This window comes from Tyto alba, unplaced genomic scaffold, assembly GCF_018691265.1.
Source record: "Tyto alba isolate M040663 unplaced genomic scaffold, T.alba_DEE_v4.0 Super-Scaffold_20000042, whole genome shotgun sequence".
NCBI classification, from domain to species: Eukaryota; Metazoa; Chordata; class Aves; order Strigiformes; family Tytonidae; genus Tyto; species Tyto alba.
In genome coordinates, this window is record NW_024881293.1 from 1475263 (window position 1) to 1494381 (window position 19119).

General features: G+C 40.2%; 1 protein-coding gene across 5 annotated transcripts in view; it reads left to right on the forward strand.

The window, feature by feature from the left end:
- The window catches only part of SPEN (spen family transcriptional repressor), a 70568-nt gene that overhangs the window by 38241 nt on the left and 13208 nt on the right, over nt 1-19119 (forward strand). For 3 of the 5 annotated variants that reach the window (XM_042794687.1, XM_032999507.2, XM_042794688.1), the window contains 7 exons: nt 8203-8363; nt 9572-9772; nt 10613-10764; nt 13105-13230; nt 13809-13922; nt 15131-15244; nt 16879-16979. In XM_042794687.1, coding sequence (XP_042650621.1) covers nt 8203-8363; nt 9572-9772; nt 10613-10764; nt 13105-13230; nt 13809-13922; nt 15131-15244; nt 16879-16979 — 969 coding nt within the window. The remainder of the gene's footprint in view (nt 1-8202; nt 8364-9571; nt 9773-10612; nt 10765-13104; nt 13231-13808; nt 13923-15130; nt 15245-16878; nt 16980-19119) is intronic. The other 2 variants (XM_042794689.1, XM_042794690.1) reach the window with 1 other exon arrangement.

Here is a 19119-nt window from a genome sequence, read left to right on the forward strand (position 1 = left end):
TGCTGGCAGCCTTGAGTGTCTGCCGGCAAGTCCTGGTGGTGCTTGAAATAACTTGGCTGAAGTCCGGCGTGGCCAGAGGAGGTGGGAGTTTGGGGTGGCTGCAGCGGGACTTCTCCCAGGGGCTGGTTCTTGACCCACGCCTTCCCTCAATGAAGGTAATGTTGGAAAACAGAGGCTCTTTGGGCTCATGCGTTCTCACACCCACCCTCTTTGCATCGGTGGTAGTTTAATAATGGGAAAGCTACGCCAGAGAGCTGGCTTTGTACTTCACCCTCAAGGCTTTGATGACTCTGATCTTTCCTAGCACCAAGCTTCATCACTGTGGCCCTTTGCTGAGAAAGCATTTCCTGTGGCGTCCCAGAGTTTCATTCTTGAGCATGAGCAGTTCCACCGTTCTGCGGGAGCATCCTTGTTTTGAAAAGGCGGTGGCTGGGGAGGCAGGCAACTCCAGCTGCTCCCAAGTTCAACAACAAACCCATCCATGGCTGAGTTAACAGCCAGCACGGGGAGCAGAGGGCTCAAGTAGCGCCTTCCCAGCAGTAGTAAGCTGTTGTGGTTGCTGAGTCAGCTGCTTGCTAAGTAGATAGGCTGATGTGTTTGTAACCAAGACGTTTTATTTTCTTCCAGGTTAGTGTTTTTTATTCTTGGCTGTACAGAGTTCAAGCCTGAGGACAGAGGGACATAGGTCGAGGAGCGAGGTGGTAACACTGACTGTGGGCTGGGTACAGTCTCCATCAGCCAGACACGGATTAATAGAAACATATATATTTTCAGTGATTGTAATGGATTATTTAGTTGCAGGGAAGAATTAAAAGGGGAGCTCGCAGCTGTCTTGAAACTTTTGGAGCATGTGGTTCCAGGGGAGAGGTGGTTCTGGGGGCAGGAGTAGTCCTCTGTCCTTGTGACTAATATCTTCATCTTTCCATGATTCAATTCAGCCTGTTGTTTCTCATCAAAGATCAGGTGTCAGAGATAGTGATAAAATGGCTAAAGTAAATGTATTAATATGGCCTGTCACAGAAATTCAAATATGATGTTAATAAGTCAGTCACTTGATGTGGGTTAAATATATAGTAAATATTATCTGGAGACTGTATTTTAAAAAACTTACTAGTCAAAGACTGGAGAAAATACTGCAAACAGCCTGTGTTATTTGGCTAGCTGAAAGACACTGAGTTGTCATGGTTGTGTTGCTTTCCCATGGCCTTTAAACATCATTTAATTTAATTTCTTTCAATTTAGGATTCCAGCCCAGCAGGAGATTTCTCAAGTCTCCTTTCTGGGCGTGGTAAGACAGAAAAAAAATAAGGGAAAGAGGATTCCACTTGTCTGCAATATTTAGTGACCTTTCTTCAGAGCAGTAAATGCTTTTTTTATTTGTTGTGTGCTTTTTGTGACTATTTTCCACTTCCATGCAGTAGGTCTTTTTTTTTTTTTTTCTTTTTTTTTTTTTTTCTTTCCTCTCAGTAGACTGTTTTATCATTGCTGTGTGTTGTTAAATACTTCAGAGTGTGTGACATGTACAAACCAGAGTTCCTTGGGTGGCAAGTTCTCAGTGTCTTGAAAGGGTGCCAAGAATGTTGTGCAGTCACATCCCGGCGTGCTTTTCACCACGAGCTCCAGAAGGTACCGGAGGCTGGGTGATGGGCACAGGGTAATTACAGCGAGAGAATATTAGATGTAGCTCTTTGCTCTCCAGCTCGCTTTCTCCACCCTTTCATGCTGAGCAGCCAGAGTCTGCTTATATACTTATTAAAATGTAAAGCTTTGTTATGGAATGGAAGAGCAGGGTTCAAGGTCTTTGTGGTAAGCGCCTGTGAGCTGAGCCCCTTCAGCTGCTTGCCTGCAGTCTGCAAAATATGGTAAAGACTTGTTAGCTCTTGATCTCTTCATACAAACAAACTTTAGATGTTTGACTGGGTTTTCTGATATCTTTAACTTCAGGCTCAACAACCCCTTTTAACTAGGGAAAAAACCCCTGTATTTATTTCCATGGATAGGAGAAATTTTTTTCTTCTTCTTACAAATACACTGACGTGGACTGGTATTAACGCGGGATGCATTGTGTGTACAAAACAACTACCTGCTGCTACTTGCATATTTAGGTCAGCATTGGAATTGACTCCAACAAAGAGATGCTAACCCTCTACCCAGACCTCTTGAATTTTCACTGTGGTTATTCCTCCTTCAGTGTGGCAGAACAGCCGTCCAGATTGTTGGGAGTGATCTGGTGCTGTCTGAGTTTTGTGGGACTGGGTTACTTGATGTTCTTATTACAGTATGTGTTATTTATGTCATTTTTCGCCTTGCACATGTGAGGAGAATGGGGGAAATTCTGGTTAAATACCTTTTTAGATACATATAGTATTTAGAAGTAGGGCAGAAACAGCAATAGACCCGTCGTAGACCTGTGCATATATTATTTCAATATACCATTTCTCATCCAGAAAAGAAGTCAAAGTGTTTCACAGGCAAAGATCCTTTAATCTATAGCTGGAATGGAATATGACGCGTTTTTAAAGGCTTTTCTATTTTAAGCAGTTAGCATCATATTTTTTACTGGATGTTGGCTGGCAATAATCGGGTCTTTTTAATTTTTTTTTTTTTCTTTTTCCAAACAACACACTGGTGCATTCAGGATACTTTCACCAATTTTCTGGTGCTGTTTTTCCGGGTCCAAGAAATCTAACTGGCAGTTTTTTTCCAAAGCCCATTGCTGATACATAAAGTATCACAAGGATTTGTGTCTTCTGGATAGAGCTGAGCATACAGCACTGTCTCTAGCTGCCTTTTGCAGCTGGTGTTTTTTGCATAGAGATCATCTACGTCGACTTAACTTGGATCTGGAAAGGGAGGGACGAGAAAAAAAATGGTTCCTGTTGCTTCCATTCAGAGATGACTGTACGTTAACTTTGGATTTCCTGACCCGACTTGGGAATCTGCTGCTGACATCAGCCGTGAGAATAACCTGCCGTCAGCTGGGACTGGTGCTGTGGGAGGTTGTCCTGAATAGATCTTTCTAGGAGATAATCTTTGCTTGGAGGTTATTTTGACAGGGTATTGAATCGTAACTGATCTAGGCAGAGTTCCTGATTTCAGTTAATTTTGGCAGGAAAAAAAAATAAAGCGCTTTGCGTATTTCTGTAAAAGGAATCCTGGATCATTTAACAGTTCTGGTTAAACATTTTTTGAAGGCAGCTATTAAAAAAAATTTTTTTTTTTTACTTTTTTCCCTGCTGAAATTTGGTATGTGTTCCCTTGAAAAATGAAGTGAGTTTCAGTGATTTTAGGTGGCTTGGTTTCTAACTTGCTCCAACAATCAGAGGTTGTCTTTGTTTTTGCCTTTTTTTATAAACTGGTTTGGCAGCGCATCACCCGCAGTGTGTGTTAAAGCTTTTTTCTGCTTTATTTTCCACGAAGGCTGCAGTGTTTCCTGCTTGCTGTAACCAGGGTAGTCGCCAGCCTTGCAGCTGACTCACCGTTCTCAAATCAATTTGCAGAAATGACAATTGTCCCACATTTTAAAATTGCAAAAGGGTAGGGCAGGTTGTGTGATCCCTTGATTCAGCGCAGCTGCCATTGACGAAAAGCAGCGGGTATCCTGTTACATCGACTGGTTTGGAGTCTCTCTTTTATCTCCTTTTTGCTGTGGAACAAAGAGAACGGCTCACTTTGTATTTTTCACTCAAGTGCTTTCATTTTTCATACATAAAGGAGTGTAACTTCATAGTTAGTTACTAGAACTGCAAAATGCAATTACTTGAAAATCAGATATGTCTGTGGAAATGGGGACTGGTTGGTTATGTAGGATTCATGCACCGGGATTTGTAGTGTCATCTTTGCAGTTAGAAAAGGAAAATTCTGTATGACGAAGTAGCAGCAGCATACTGAAACCAGGCATACTTGAGGCTCATTTTTGTGATCTGAACCCTATTGCTGGATTCTTACACGTTGAGTCTTTGGGACTCAGCCCATATGGGTAAAACTTAAAAGACTGAATCACAAATAGATTTTATCTTGATTAATAGAAAATAGATCCATAGATAAATACTATGAGTAAGAACACACACGTCCATATATATTTGTAGGCAATTATGGAATGCAGATTAATATTTTAAAAGGGCTTGTAAACTATGCTTATAGTAAAGTGCATTTGTAAGAGAAGGATTTCATGTCCACCTCCTTATTAATGTAGGAATAATCTCCTTTATAGCTCAGGTTTTGCATCTGATTTTCCTGAGAGTAAAATCAAAAATCACTATATCGCTGTGATACCATGATAAAAGCTGCAGTGAAACTGATTTTAGAAGCTGTCTAGACTGGAGAAAGAGCATCTGAAATCTGTCCTGGTTAGCTGCGCAAGTTCTTCATAAATGAGCATACGTCACCAAAAGAAGTCTGCAAACCACTGAAGAGGCAACTGAAGCTCTAAGCCCAAGATGTTTAAAAAAGCAAATTCCCAGCACAGGCTCCCTCTCTGTGCAACGCGTGTGTTGTGACAGCTCAGGAGATTAGTTTTTCTGTGTGCTGGCATTCTGCTCCGCTGAGTTTACATGGATGTTGAAGAGCAGGTTTTCCCATGTAGGGAAAAGGCTGTGTGCCAGAGCACGCACTGCTTCAGGAAAAAAACATTGCAGGTTTAATACTATTAGTGGAAGTGCAAAATGAAGTTACAAAGCCATTTTCTTTATGCCATTTTTGGCCTGCCCCAAGACCTATTGATTACTTGAAATACTTTCAAGAAGGTTATCAGAGCTGTTGTTTTAACCTATCTATTATATTCCCATGTTAAAATTTCCCTAGCTTGTTTTTCTAAAAGCCTTATGAACTAACTTTTGCTAGAAGAATTTTTAATAACTTATTTTCTGTGAGTTGGCAAAGGACAATTGTTTTCAAAATTACTCACGGGGAAAAGAAAAGCCATATTCTCATTTTAATATTCTGGGAACATACCCTCGTGCAGCTTACATGCTTTAGCTTTCTATGTTTTTAAAGCTGGGGTAGCTGAAAAGGAGTTCTGCTTTTCTGCTTGAGACTACATATAATTCACTGTCAGATGCTTTATTTTGATTCTGCTGTGTGCTATAACTGAATGACACAGCAGCTATAATTAACTCTTCCATCATTCTATTCACAGAACATAAACCCTTTGACTTACTTTTGAATTATTATATCCATGTTTCTTCAATTGGAAAAGTGATGAGGCTTTCCCTAAAGAAAGGGGAATTGTACTTGCTGCCATCTTTTTCCCTTTCTAAAAACAGAGTCAGGAAATAATAATGTTTTTTTCCTGCAGTGTCTCAGAAAGTCTTGATTTGCTTAGGGACATGTATCCCTAAAAATCCCCGGGGAAGTGGAAATTGTCAGCATGATCCTTGTTTCCCAAAGTTACATGGAATTCAAATTCTTATTGTAGAATTTATCACCCTGTTAGACTGTTGTTTCATCGCTTGGATATCTTATGGTATTACCCAGAGACTATCTTTTTTTTCCCAGTGGAATGCTGTGATTTTAACAGTATGTTCCATATTTTAAACATCCTCATTAAAAAAAAAAAAAAACAAACACAAAAAACCAAACAACAAAACAAAAACAAAAAAACAAAACAAAAAAAAAAAAACCAAAAAGCCCAAACAAACCAAAATCCACCTAAAAATAGCCTGTTCCCATTTTAAAGCAGTGCTTAAATAGAAATTCAGTGCTGCCCCTTACTTAATTCAATCCTAGCAAAGTAGAATATTTAAAATGCTTTAAAAATTGTGTAGTTGATCATAATACCAAGCATCAAGCCATGAGAAGGGAGAGTAAAAATGTGTACAGGGCAGAGGCTTGCTGCAGCCCTAAACTCTTATTTTAGCCTTCCCCAGGGGAATGGTAAACCACGCAGTACTGCTCTCAGCTTGGGAATTATTTTCAGATTCTCCCCACACACATTCTCTGACTATATTTGTATATTAAACTAAGTTTATCTGTTCTTTGCCTATTTCATTTAGTAAAAAAAAATATTTCATAGCAGTAGGCAATTGCTGATGTTATCCCTTGAGGCTGCTGAAGGCCTGTTCATGTGGGGCTGGGTTTGTTCTGCTTTTCCCAAAATGCTTTAGAGAAGAACTTCAATTTAATGAGGACTCGAGGTGCTCCAGCACTGCCAGAGTTAGCAGAGGTAGGAGTTGGGGGGAATGGGATAAACGGGCAAAAGATGAAGTGAACTGCAGCATGCAGTGAAATAGTTTATTAATGAAGAGGGCATGAAAGCAGGTTGCACAAATGCAAATGAGTCAAAAAGAAAGGAACTTAACAGATTTGGAAGAAAAATGAGGCTGTGAATGGGCATTTAGGTGGTAGGAAATTCAGAGCTGAGAAACACAAGGGACTGTAAATTAGAAGGGGAAATGTTGTTGTGTATGAAGTAACAGGTTGGCTGGTGCAAGGCAGCTGCCCCTTGGTGACCGTATAGCAGAGCCAGCCTTGGAAGAGGAGGGCAGGAGGAAGGGCTCGGTTTTTCACTCCTTTTCTGGCATAGCTTTATTTTCTCCTCTCCCAAAGCAAGGCTGAACTTCCTCCTCAGGGGACGGAGGAGTAGGAGGAGAGTGTGTGGGAAAGGCACCAACGTGTAAAGCAGCTCAATGTCAACTGGATGGGAGGGTTGTAATGAGAGGGTGAGACTGGGAGGAGAGTTTCTCATGTTTATTATTACTTCTGTGTTTTTGACCTTTTTGTTTGGTTTTGTTTTGGTCTGGCACGCTTTTATATCCTCCTTCAATTGTTTGTAAGCATTTTGGGACAGAGATTGCCTTCTCTTCTGTGCCTCCAAATATAAAGGGGACAGAGCCCAGGGGCTTTTAATAATGTGCCACAGATCTTGTTACACGAAGATGTTCAGAAAAAAACCCCCAGTATTCTGGAATGTTATAAGAAAAATTACTCTGTTGCTTTTACCCTGGCATTATATAAACTGCACACCCGCAAAAAGGGAGTGTAGTAGAAGAGGTCACAAAACCAAATTATGAAAATTATTAGAAGCCTGAAATGGTTTCCCTGAGCAAAGACTAGCAGAAATGTTAAATGATTTAATGTAAAGAGGGAATATAAGAAGCCTATGAAATAATTTAAGATAAGAAAAAGATAAACTTGCTTATTGTGGAGAGGAACATAAAAATTCAATTGAAAGCAGCAAATTTAAAACTTGCTGGGGTTATTTTTGTACGTGGCAGATCTTCCTGTTCCAGCCTCTGAGTTAAAATTCCAGCAGAGGTTTTTAGAAGGCTGCTCGTGTAATGGAGAATGAGAGTCTCCAGGGTTATGTCAGACAAAATTATTTTTAGCGATGTTATAAACCCTCATGCCTCGGGGAAGAAATCAGCCACTGAAGATGATGACGTGTCCCCACTGGGCAAGCTTTAATAACATTATTCTCTGTATTTCTTACTCTCTTGTGAAGCATCTAACAATCTGCACCGTCAAGAGTCGGTGGACTAGATTGACTCCCTATATGATCTAATATGCAAATCCTGTTCTGCCATAATTATTGTTTATAAAAGATCTTCTTGAGTTTGAATTTGAAGTTGGCTGTTGAGGCTGAGCCTGCAAATAGCGTTTGCTGCTTCATGCTCATCTGCCCAGGTTATTCTTGAGCGAGTTGACCAAAAAAACTTGCCATGATTTTTTTGCATGAGATTTTTATATCATCAGAGATACAGATATGCAAGAGGCAATAAGGAGAACTCTAAGGCCGGCTCTCAGATTGACAGCAGTGCCTGAGAGCATTATAATATTTCTTTTTTGTACTTGAGAGTGCTGGGAGGGATTTTTAGGCTTCAGCAGACCTGTGTGCCCTCTCTGTATTTCTCCAGTCTTCCCACACAGCTCCTAAGCTGATAGAACATTGTATTACACTTAATTAAATCTCCGCCATTGTCACGGCATGTAACAGGATCTATCTGACATTTTACCCATATTCCGTTTCCCTGACTGCCTCCTCTGAGGGCTTTGCAGGAGAATATTTGTAGAATGACTCTAAATTCCTGCGTGTAACTGGGTTGTGTTACGGAAACGGGATTTTCTGCATTAGGCAGAGGGGAGAGGAAGGCCTGTAGATGAGCAAAAACTCCGACATTTTGCTTTTTAAATAAAATACCCACGTCCTCTGGTCGCATCGTGTCCCCATGCACTCATCTGTCCTTTCCTTTGTGCCGTTTATAGCAGTGACTCTAGCAGCAGCTCGAGCGATGAGTCTCCAGCACGGTCAGTTCAGTCAACAGCCGTCCCAGCGCCTGCATCCCAGCTGCTTCCATCTCTGGAGAAAGATGAACCTCGGAAAAGTTTTGGGATCAAGGTTCAAAATCTTCCAGTGCGCTCAACAGGTAAATTCATTTCAGAAAGTGAAATAGGGAAAAAAGGAATAGGAAGCAGGCTGGGGACTGGTTAAATAACCTTTATTGTGTCTTTGACACAGCAGCCATGTGCTGCCTCTGAGGATGGATTTTCTCTCTGCTTCTGCATTTGTTCTTGTGTGACAGTGGAAAAATTGCTTAATTAGTGACCATCTGTGAGAGATCCTGCAGGTCCCTAACTTGAGTCCCTGGGCTTGAGCACTTACAGCTACTGGAGCTGGTGCTTTTAAACAGTTAATGTGGATTTCCCCAGGGAAAAACCTGAAGCATGGCAAATTTTTCACTTCAGACTTGGACCATTTATTCTCACCCTGCTTCAGTTTCTTTTTTAATACAAAAACTTAAAGTTCTGTTGCAGTGCTGAGTGCTGTAAAACACCCACGAGCCTATTTGTAATGACATTGAGTATTGCATGGTAAATAATGCAAGAAACCACTCACTGAGGAACGCACATGATCACTCTCTGTTCCCAGTGCTGGATTCAGGAGAGATCCCACAGAAAAAAACAGCATGGTCTCATTTGTAGAATAGTTGTGATGTAATTCATGGATACAAAGGCATTGGCTGAATTAAAATAATATGTATTAACTTTGTGAGCAGCATACCTCACAATGTTAGTATTCTTTCTGTAGATTTTATTTCTGTAATATTTCAGGAATGACACAACGCCGAGGTAAATACCCCACAGATCCCAAGCAGATCGTGTGGTCATGAGTCAGATTTTGAAAATCTGATGAATCTGCTTAGCTGTCTTTCTGAATTGACTGAACTGAATGCTGTATAACTTTGATCTCCCGTGCCTCATCTCAGCTTTAGAAAACTGCAAAACTGCTCTACGCAGTATCTGTATGGGACTGTTAATGAAGTAACACTGTTTATTTCTTCTTTTCCTTGAATTGGGTGTCTCTTAGAAGTAATAACCGTACACAGCCAGCTTTAGCTATGTAAAACCTTGTGTGTGTAGTTTTTTGGGTTTAAGAATCAAGGCAAAGAGAAAGATCAGCCAGAAGCTTTTGACATTGGCAAAATTCACATCCAGAATTAAAAAGGCACTTCTATGAACACTGAGATTCAGGTTAACTGGGTGAAGTCACATTTCAGAAGGAAGATCAGATTTCTTCATGTTAGATGGGTAAAATACATATTTTTATAGTACTGATGTTTATTTGTTGGTTTAGATACAAGCCTTAAAGACGGACTTTTCCATGAATTCAAGAAGTACGGAAAGGTGACATCAGTGCAGATCCATGGGGCTTCTGAGGAACGGTATGGACTGGTGTTCTTCCGACAGCAGGAGGACCAGGAAAAAGCACTAAATGCCTCAAAAGGAAAACTTTTCTTTGGTATGCAGATTGAAGTCACAGCCTGGATAGGACCAGGTAAGGTCCATGCCCTTCTTGCACTGGACATGTGACCCCTCTGAGCATATTCACGGGCTGTTGTAAAGAGGCAGCATAAGAGTGAGGCATGTTAAAACTGCCTTTCTGCAGAAACCTAATTTAAAGAAACTGGGAAATATGCCAGGATAAATTTCAGAGCAAGAAGAATGGATGCTCTTAGGTCAAACAGGGAGAGAGTTCCAGTATGAAACCTCAGAGAAGGAAACCTGTCGTCCTCTCAAACAGTGGGATCTGCTGGAAGAAACAATCTCATCTTCCATGTCCCAGTAGAGCAGAAGCCAATGGGTAGTGTAAGCATAGCACTGAGTCCTCACAGGCTTGCTTTTTCTGCTTTTAATTAAAGCAGCTAATGATGGCTGAGTGACCAACCAGTGAAAACTGTAGCATTGAGCACGTGGTTGTCAGTCTGTGCTTCAGTTGCTTGTTTAAAAATTGATTTGTGAAAACAAACTTCTTCCATGTGCTTTTCCCCCCCAAGTACAGTGAAGCCTTATTTGAATTCATGCATTCAAGCATTAATACTTGTTAAAAGGTTAAATTTCTAGAGAAGCAGTTGGAAAATGCAGCTACCTTTCACCTGGGGATGCTCAAATTCCTCAGTGCTCACCTGGTAGTATAATGTGGAGGTTTCAAATTTCATGTAAATAACACAATTCATAAGTGTAGTACTGCATATTTTTGTCAAAGACACTGGTTACTGTTGTTCAGATCATATCTGCTTCTCAGGAAGTAGACTTGAACAAACAAATCAGCATGAACCGAACCCACATGAAAAACACCTTCATGCATTACAAATTTCTTGCTCTCTTTTGCTTCTAGAAACAGAAAGTGAGAATGAATTTCGTCCTTTGGATGAAAGGATAGATGAGTTTCACCCAAAAGCAACAAGAACTCTCTTCATTGGCAACCTGGAGAAAACAACCACCTACCATGACCTTCGCAACATCTTTCAGCGCTTTGGTGGAATAGTGGTATGTAAATTCCCTGTACTATGCAGAGTGTTGTTTCCTGTTCTTTCTGTGCAGACCTGTAAAATGCTATGAGCAGTGGTAAATTGTAACGCTGATGACAGATAATTCGGTGTTTATATAATAATCTGAGTCATTCATCTTGCTAGAATATATCTGAAAGCTTTTCTTTGCATTTAGAGTGAAATCTTAGCTCATGTGTATTGAGGGGAGAACTTAGCAGTAGAAACAGTTCTGGGAGCATTTACCAGAAATGTGTCTTCTGCTAGCCTGGAGCATTTGCAGAAAAGCCTAACTGGGTAGTTGGGATGTAAATATGCTTGGTCTTATCTTCGTGTTGAAGCAGTGTACAACTCTGTGAAGTCTGTTTCTTGTTGATGTCTGAAACAAAGGTTTTAGTTGCTGCGTGTGGAAGTAGCCATCAGCTATGACGGTCTGTGCCCTGGCAATGGGGCAGAAGAGGTGCAGAGCAGAGGGATTAGTGATGACACGTGGGATTTGGATTTTCAGCGGAGCGTATGTGAACGAGACAGAGCAGCAATCATCCCTCTCTCCTTTCCTCATGGCACTTTCTATCAAGTCTTATCAATATTGCGTTTAAGAGAAAATTTCCAGAAAAGCAAAGTAACTATCCAGAGTCAGTTTAATTAATTGAATCTGGGCTTCAGCACTGATAGTTTATGTACTCAGTGGTAGCTGTGGCTGCTTATGAACATGCTGTGCCTTGTTCATTCTGCTCTGAAATATTTTTGTAACTGTTGAGGTATCAGTCACACATACCAGAAACCCCATACGTACTTCCCCTCAAAAAGAAAGGGGAGGCGTGCTTCCATATATGATGTGGACAAATATAAAATTTACATTTCATGATGTCTGGCAGCTCTTGTGCATCCAGCCTCCGCTGTATCCTTGACATCAACACTGATTTATGAATTCATGCAGTGTCTGCAGCTTAAGCCCTTTTCTAATGTTACACCAGCAGAGCTGTCCTGATAAAGATGCTTATCAGTAGTAGTGCACTGTCTTGTAAATTGACTTTTCTGTGAAATAGTGTTGTCCTGTCAACATTATTAATTGGTCAGAATTCGGCAGCAGTGCTGCCTTGCACAGTTTCCACAAAAACTTACAAGCTCAGGTGGAAAAGGGACCAGCTTTATAACCTTTCCAGTGGATAATGAGCAAATTAATGATATTTTATTGGCCTGTCGGAAGGAATTGCTTGGCCAGGGTGAGTGGTCAGGTGTAATTTGCCACGGTTGCAATAGTGCTACTTCAGACTCTTGGAAATGTAGTCCTCTATTAGTATACCACTTAAATCATTAGATCAGGGCTATAGAAGTCTAACAGTTGTGTAAATCTCCCTGTTTACTTCTGTTTTCCCAGATAAAGAGCTCTTGGGTGAGACTGTATCAAACTGCTGCCTTGTCCCTAAATTTATTAACCATGAAATTAGTCTGTCCTGGATGTTGGAACATTTGTGCTTGAATTTTTGTGCTGGCGTTGGCATGTAGCTCACAAAGGAAGCTTGTACTATTTAAACAAATAAAATGAAACACTCCACCTTCTATTTTCAGCTCGGAATGAATCATAATACCATGAGTTTGTTCAGAGGCTTTCGGTACATTTGCCAGTACTAGTGCTGAGCTTGAATGTTAACCAAATGTAAACTCCAAGCTTGCTGGGTTTTTAAAATCGATTAAGATCAGCCCTTATTAGGCTTCCATAGCTTTCTTGTGACTGTGCTTACTTTGAATGGGCCTGTGGTGGCTTGGGATCAAATACCAGCAGCGATAGAAGTTGATCATTTTTGCCTTTACCATATCAGTGCCAAGTTGGTTCACGGGAAGAATCCAGCATCACTTTCTGTTTCTAGGAACAGGATGGATCATGTTTATTTGGAAAAGAAACCTCGCTTGCCTCTTGGCTCAGAGTAAGGATTGGAGCAGGTTGTTTTCTCTTGAGCCATTGTGAGCAAAAATTAATCTGTATTTCTTTGATTTTGAGTTGTCTCTTCTTGACATAATACTGACAAACTAAAGCTACTGTTTGTTGATCAGGTCAGGCTTCCTTCTGCGTTGTGGAATTTTAAATATGCATTGTGAAGAGCTTTCCCCGTGTCATAAGGATTTGGTTTTGCCATTGAGTGAGATACAGCAGAACAATGAAGTTTTAAAAGTCTACTATTGTTTAAATCCTCCGTGAAGAAAAGATTAATTAAAGAGAGCTTGCTGTGCCATGTGTGTCTCTCAGAAAAAAAGTTCACTTAGATCTAGTTGACGCTGTTGAATGTCCTTTTTGGCCTGTTGCTGACTGTCAGTTGTTCTGTTTTGTGTTTTTCCCCAGGATATCGACATTAAGAAGGTGAATGGTGTTCCTCAGTATGCATTCCTGCAGTACTGTGATATTGCAAGTGTGTGTAAAGCAATTAAGAAGATGGATGGGGAATATCTTGGAAATAACCGACTCAAGGTAAAGAAATCTTCATGTGGACTGTGTCCTTCTCCTCATTACCTTCATTTACAGCATCATGGGATATTTTGCAGCAGTGTAGTTTATGGAAGTAAGATATTTTTTAATGTGTAGGTCAGATTAGGGCGTGATGCTTTCAACCACCACCATAATTGAGATTAATCAGAATTTTTGTTGGCTGTCTCAGCAAAGAGCCCCAGGATTGAGTAGACTTGGAGACTGACATTGCCTTGCCCCGAAGGTCTGTGTCTGGTGAGGCTGTGCTGGGAAGCCGTACCGGTACCGATGATAAACTGAGGCTGTCAGTCCCCAGAGCTGTCAACCTGTCACTTTTCAGATGTATTCAAATTGTAGAACCACCAAATGTTGTCAAACACTGTATTTGTTTAAGCATGCAGAATTATTTTCATTAATTGCTCTTTGATTTTTTTGTCTTGCACCTGTGCAAGATGCTAATTTTAGAAAATCCATACAAATAACTAGCTTTCTTCTAATAACTCTTTAATTAGACGTGCTCTGTTCAGTTAGTTTAATGCTTGTGAATTGTACTGATGGAAGTTTTGCCCTTTTGTGTTCAGCTGGGTTTTGGAAAGAGCATGCCTACAAACTGCGTGTGGTTAGATGGTCTTTCTACAAACGTTACGGATCAGTATTTAACTCGACATTTCTGCCGATACGGGCCTGTGGTAAAGGTAGGTGGGAGGCTTTGGCGTGTGGTTTGAAGTTGTTACTGTCTTCCTTTCTTCCCATCCTGTCCTTTCAACCCCGACTGTCCAGGGCTTTATAGCTCAGGTAGAGAAATTCTCTCTGGGGTGTAATTTGGCTGAGAGGGCTCTGTAGCTTTGCATCCTGTTGATCCAATAAGTAGAGCAGTCGCTTCTTGTGTTTTGGGAAAAAAAAAAAGTATTTGGAATGAGCCGAGATAATGAGTATTGGAAACCATTTGTTGCTCTTGTGCAGTACAGTCTCTCCCCAACAAAATTTCTTTAGAAGGCTAACATTGAAGGAACAGCAGTCTAATTATGTAGTTACACTCATGCATGCTAATTACATAATTAGTCATAACTCAATTTTTTTTTTTCATCAGACCAAAAACCGACTTTTTAAAATCAGTTAGGATAGTCACACTGACAGAAGTACGTGAAAGAGGAGACAAAGTCAATGATGGTGCAACATACCCGTGTCACACAGTGGAAGTGCATTACCTGCCCCACCGCGGGTCGGTGCTAGTGATTTATGCATGTGCTTAAACTTAAGCATGTGAATTGTCCCGCGTATTTCTGTTGGACATTGATGTGCTTAAAGTTAAGCAACGTGGGTAAATCTTTGCAGGATCAGGGTCTTGCCTCCTTAAAGGATTTTTGTGGGTGTGTGTTGCAGCTTTGACATTCTACATTCTTTATTGTAGCTGTTGTAGCTTGAATAATAAGTTAATGTTGCTAAAGGAAGCTAATATTTGGAAATTGGGCATTTAGCAACTGACAAATGGTACTGCAGACTGTGATAACAAAAGCTGTTTCCATTTTGGGATTAAATGTTCCCTTTACCTTTTTTCCCCCCTAAAACACATTGGAAATTTTTCAAAAAAAAAAAAAAAAAAAAGTAAAGAGAAACTACAAAACTCAGTCACCAAAGAAAAAAAATTAAAAGTAAAATACAGAAAAACAAAATAAAGGCATAATATACCTCAAGCCACAATATCCACAATTCAAAGCAGTCCCGTGTCCTTTTATTGTCTCTTTGTTACAATATGCCTCATCAGAAAAGCCTGGAAATTTATCTTGCTAAAAATTACTTCCTTACTGGTATCCTCATGACTTAGGATTTTGTTGGGACTGACATTAAGTCCTGTGGATGAGGCTCTTATTTGGTTTTTGTTTTGTTTTTTTGTTTTTTACAGGTGGTGTTTGACCGCTTAAAAGGCATGGCCCTGGTTCTCTACAATGAGATTGAATATGCACAAGCAGCTGTAAAAGAGACCAAGGGGAGGAAAATCGGTGGGAATAAAATTAAGGTGTGCAGAATGACCTCCAAAACAAAACCAAACAAACAAACAAAAAAAAAAAAAAAGAGAAACAAATTGTATTTAGGCCTTACCCCTTAAATGCTGGCATTTGCAGACTGCCAGACAAAAGGAATACTTAGTGGGACACGTATGTCCCAGACATCAAAGACTTAAACTATTTTTTTAATATACTCGGCTTCTCAAGATGTTAGGGTGTCTTGAACTGTTACTTATAAAGCCTTTTCCAGTATTCTGCCGTTTGTTTCACTGAACTTGTCTCTCTAAACTCCTGAGTGTTGGTGTCCATGTTACTACCTCGTTTACCTGAATCCAAGGCAAACTTTGGTCTGTTTTCATTCTGAGTAAAATCCGAGGGTGTGAGTTCCTCCAGGATAGCACATCGCTGCGTTTCAGCTGCTCCGTGCCGGCTCCTGACCTGGCCGAGGCGATCTGTGGTGTCCTGCACGCTGTCGTCACGGGCTGTGACCACCCGAGCATGCAGTCTGCTCTTGTGATGGCAGCTCCTTCCTTGTGACAGATTGAAAAAACCATAGAAACCACTAAAAAACATAGAGGGAAAATACTTTTTCCCGCAGCAACACTTAACATTTACAGGGATGTCTTGGATTTGGGCGAATGTGGTAATACCTGTTATGACTGTCCCATCAGTTCCTCTAATTGGGGATGTGAGGTGTCAGCCAACCCTCTGAATTATCCTCCTCCTCCTTCTTTCTTCTCTCCTAAAGAGTGGGTAATGATTTCAAGCATGATCTTTCGTCTGGTATATTATTAACCCAGCAACTTCACACCCATTGGGGTTAGGAGTTGGAAATGCTGTAGTTCCTAATCATGGTGGTTGAATATAACCAGCCCTCATATGCAATAAAATGTGTGGTCAGTTAAAAGTTTCATATCTTGTGTTTGTGGGTCTTGCTACCTAGTGACTTTGAAATAAGCAACACCCTTAATGTGTGTATGTCTGTGCTCCACTGCTGTGGTTATACAAATGTCTAGGTTGATAGGAACTATTGCATTATGTGGCATACATGTAGTTCAATCCATTCTAATCCTTAATTTTTTGCAGCAGCTATGCCATTAGCTTATTGTCACTCTTGTCTAGAAAACATCAACTCTTTGAGTAGCTAGAGCAGGGAGCTGCAATTCAGGAGTCTTGATTCCTTTCTCATCCCTGCTCCTGCCTTGCTGTATGACCCTGGGCAAATAACATGGAGTCTGAAATAGATTAATAATGCTGACCTGCTGTAGCACTGTGTTGAGATAAAAGGGACTTTGGAACTGTAATTGGAGTCGTAGTATTAAAAACGTCAATACCACAATAATAACGTGTATTTTCCTGCTGGTTTACTGAACAGAAGTCTCTGGTCTGGCAGCTACAACATGCCCCAGTAAGGAGGTAGTTACGTAGCTTCATGCAGCTACACTGAGTTAAGAGAGAAGGGTCTTTATTCCTGGTGATGTGTAGGGCCAGTCCTGGGAAGTGTTTTGGCTTTTTCTTTTTTTTTTTTTTTTATTACCATCCCCCATTTCTGTTTTGCTCCCATCTTCAGACTGCAGCAAACAGCGAAATGTTATCAAAATGGGATGTTTCTCTCAGTGAATGTGATTTACTCTTTATTTTTCAGGTGGACTTTGCAAATCGAGAAAGTCAGCTGGCGTTTTATCATTCCATGGAGAAAACGGGTCAAGATATCAGAGACTTTTATGAAATGCTGGCAGAAAGAAGGCATGTGTTAATATCCTTATTACAGTCTTACACTTTACGAGCATCATCTTAAGTGCAATTCAGGCTGTAATTACTAAACAAACGCTTGTTTTTGTTCCTCTCAACTTTATCCTTATTTTTAAAGTTTTATTAACATTTGAACATATTTTTAACATCTTTTACCTTTTCAGTATTTTTTTTTTTAAATACATTTAGGTGGTCAGACTTAATCTGTGCAGATTAAAGCAGATAGGATATCACACGTCTGTAGTGTAGTCAGTTACTGAAATTCATACTTGGGTGGAGTTTTCGGCTATCTGTGTGATCTATATATTTAGTATCTGGTTACTGTGATGGTTCACCAGAACACAGTTGTGAGTCATTCATCATTTCTTAGGAATGTAAAGAATAGCTTGTCTGTAATGCCTTCCTATACCCTCAAGACAAATGTATTTGTTAACAGGTTTATATATGGTCTGATAAAACTACTGCTGCTCATCTGTTGAGCAGAGAGTAAAATTTGGGCTTTCACCTACCCATTTTCAACAGTTTAGTTTGTTAACTTGATAAAATAATAAAATACGAATGGGGCTGTAATTTGGTTTGGTGTTGTTTTTTGCTTTTTTGTTGTTGGGGGTTTTTTTTAGGGTTTTTTTTTGTTTTGGTTTTTTTTTTTTTTTTTTTTTTGCTATTTGACATGAAAAATGTGTTCTGTGTTGACGCCCTTTTGCAGCATCTGTTGTGATGGTGTCTGGCCATTTTGCACATGCTGCAAAGGCTTGTGTTCCCCCTGCGTGGCCACTTTCCTCTGCAGACCCTGGCTGAGAGCAGCCTGGCACAGAAGCAATCTGCTTTTTGTGTTTGTTTTGGGTTTTTTTGTTTTGTTTTGTTTTTTCTCCTTCCAGTGGCTGAATAAAAGATCCGTGTTTTTATTGCCTTCAGAGCCTGACTTAGTTGTTCGGGTTCTGGTTTACCTATGAATAAGCCCAGTGTGACACTGGTTGTACCTGTGAGCTAGATAAATTCAGTGTTTTTTTGCAGCAAAGTAGATTGGTCTAGTATATATGCAAAATTGCCAGATTTAAAAGCAAGGAGGGTTTGGAAATTGGCAATCAAGATTTACATAATGGAAATAAATTCATGCATTCCCTAGTCTTTGCCAGATGTTGTGATGTGCCAGCAAGCAGTCAGTAATAATTTCCTCTGAACTACACCAAATTCAGAAAGGAGAAGTGCATTATTGGATGTCTTTTAACGCACAGAAATCTGCTGGGCTTGTTTTTGCTGTGAAATAATTCTGAGTGGGACACCCATTACTGGAACAACATGGTACTTGGGTACATGTTAGTCTTGTTTTTCCTTTTCTGTCATTATGCTCACATAGTCATTATAAGATACTTAGGAATAATGAATCACGGAGTGATCTAGGAAGCTTTGCAGTGAGTCTTGTAATTCTGCATCTTCTGGTCCTCTTCCGAGCTCCTCCTGGCAGTTTGTGGTCTCTTGCAATGATGCCAAGACTTGCACTAACCAGGTTCTCTTAGGTTGTAGCTGTAGCCACGCTGAATAGGACCCTAAGGAAAAAAACTCACCAGAAAACAAACAAAAAACATGATTAATTTTTTTAACTTCACAGCTGCCTTGCAAAATGACGCTTTTGTCTTCCATGTTTGTTTCTTTGTGTTCTTTTTCAATTTTGTACATTTCTTAAAATGTGGAAGCTGTCAGCTTTTAACATAAAACATAAACTGTGAGGCTAAATAAATGTATGTGAAATAGAGCGTGCAAAGCACTCTGTTATGGTGGAGAATTGGAGCGCCAGCTCTATGCCACCTCTCTGCCAAAGAGGCATGTTCAGTGTTACAAATGGCTTATTTTTGCTTTTTGGAGGTATTGAGGTGATAATGTTAACTGCTTGACTTGTTTTGCTGAATGTTTCCCATGAATTCACCTAACCTCTTAAGCAACCTGATTTTTTTTGTTGACTGGACTGTAAATAGGCAACGTCAGCATGTCACATGCAGCAGAAGAGCCAATTTTGGAATTAAATAATTACTACAGGGTTTAGGATTTTTAAAGAAATCTTATTACCACTTTACTGCTGAGTAATGGAGAGGTTCCAGCCTTGAGTTTTGACTTGTCTTGTGTTTTCAGAGGTAGG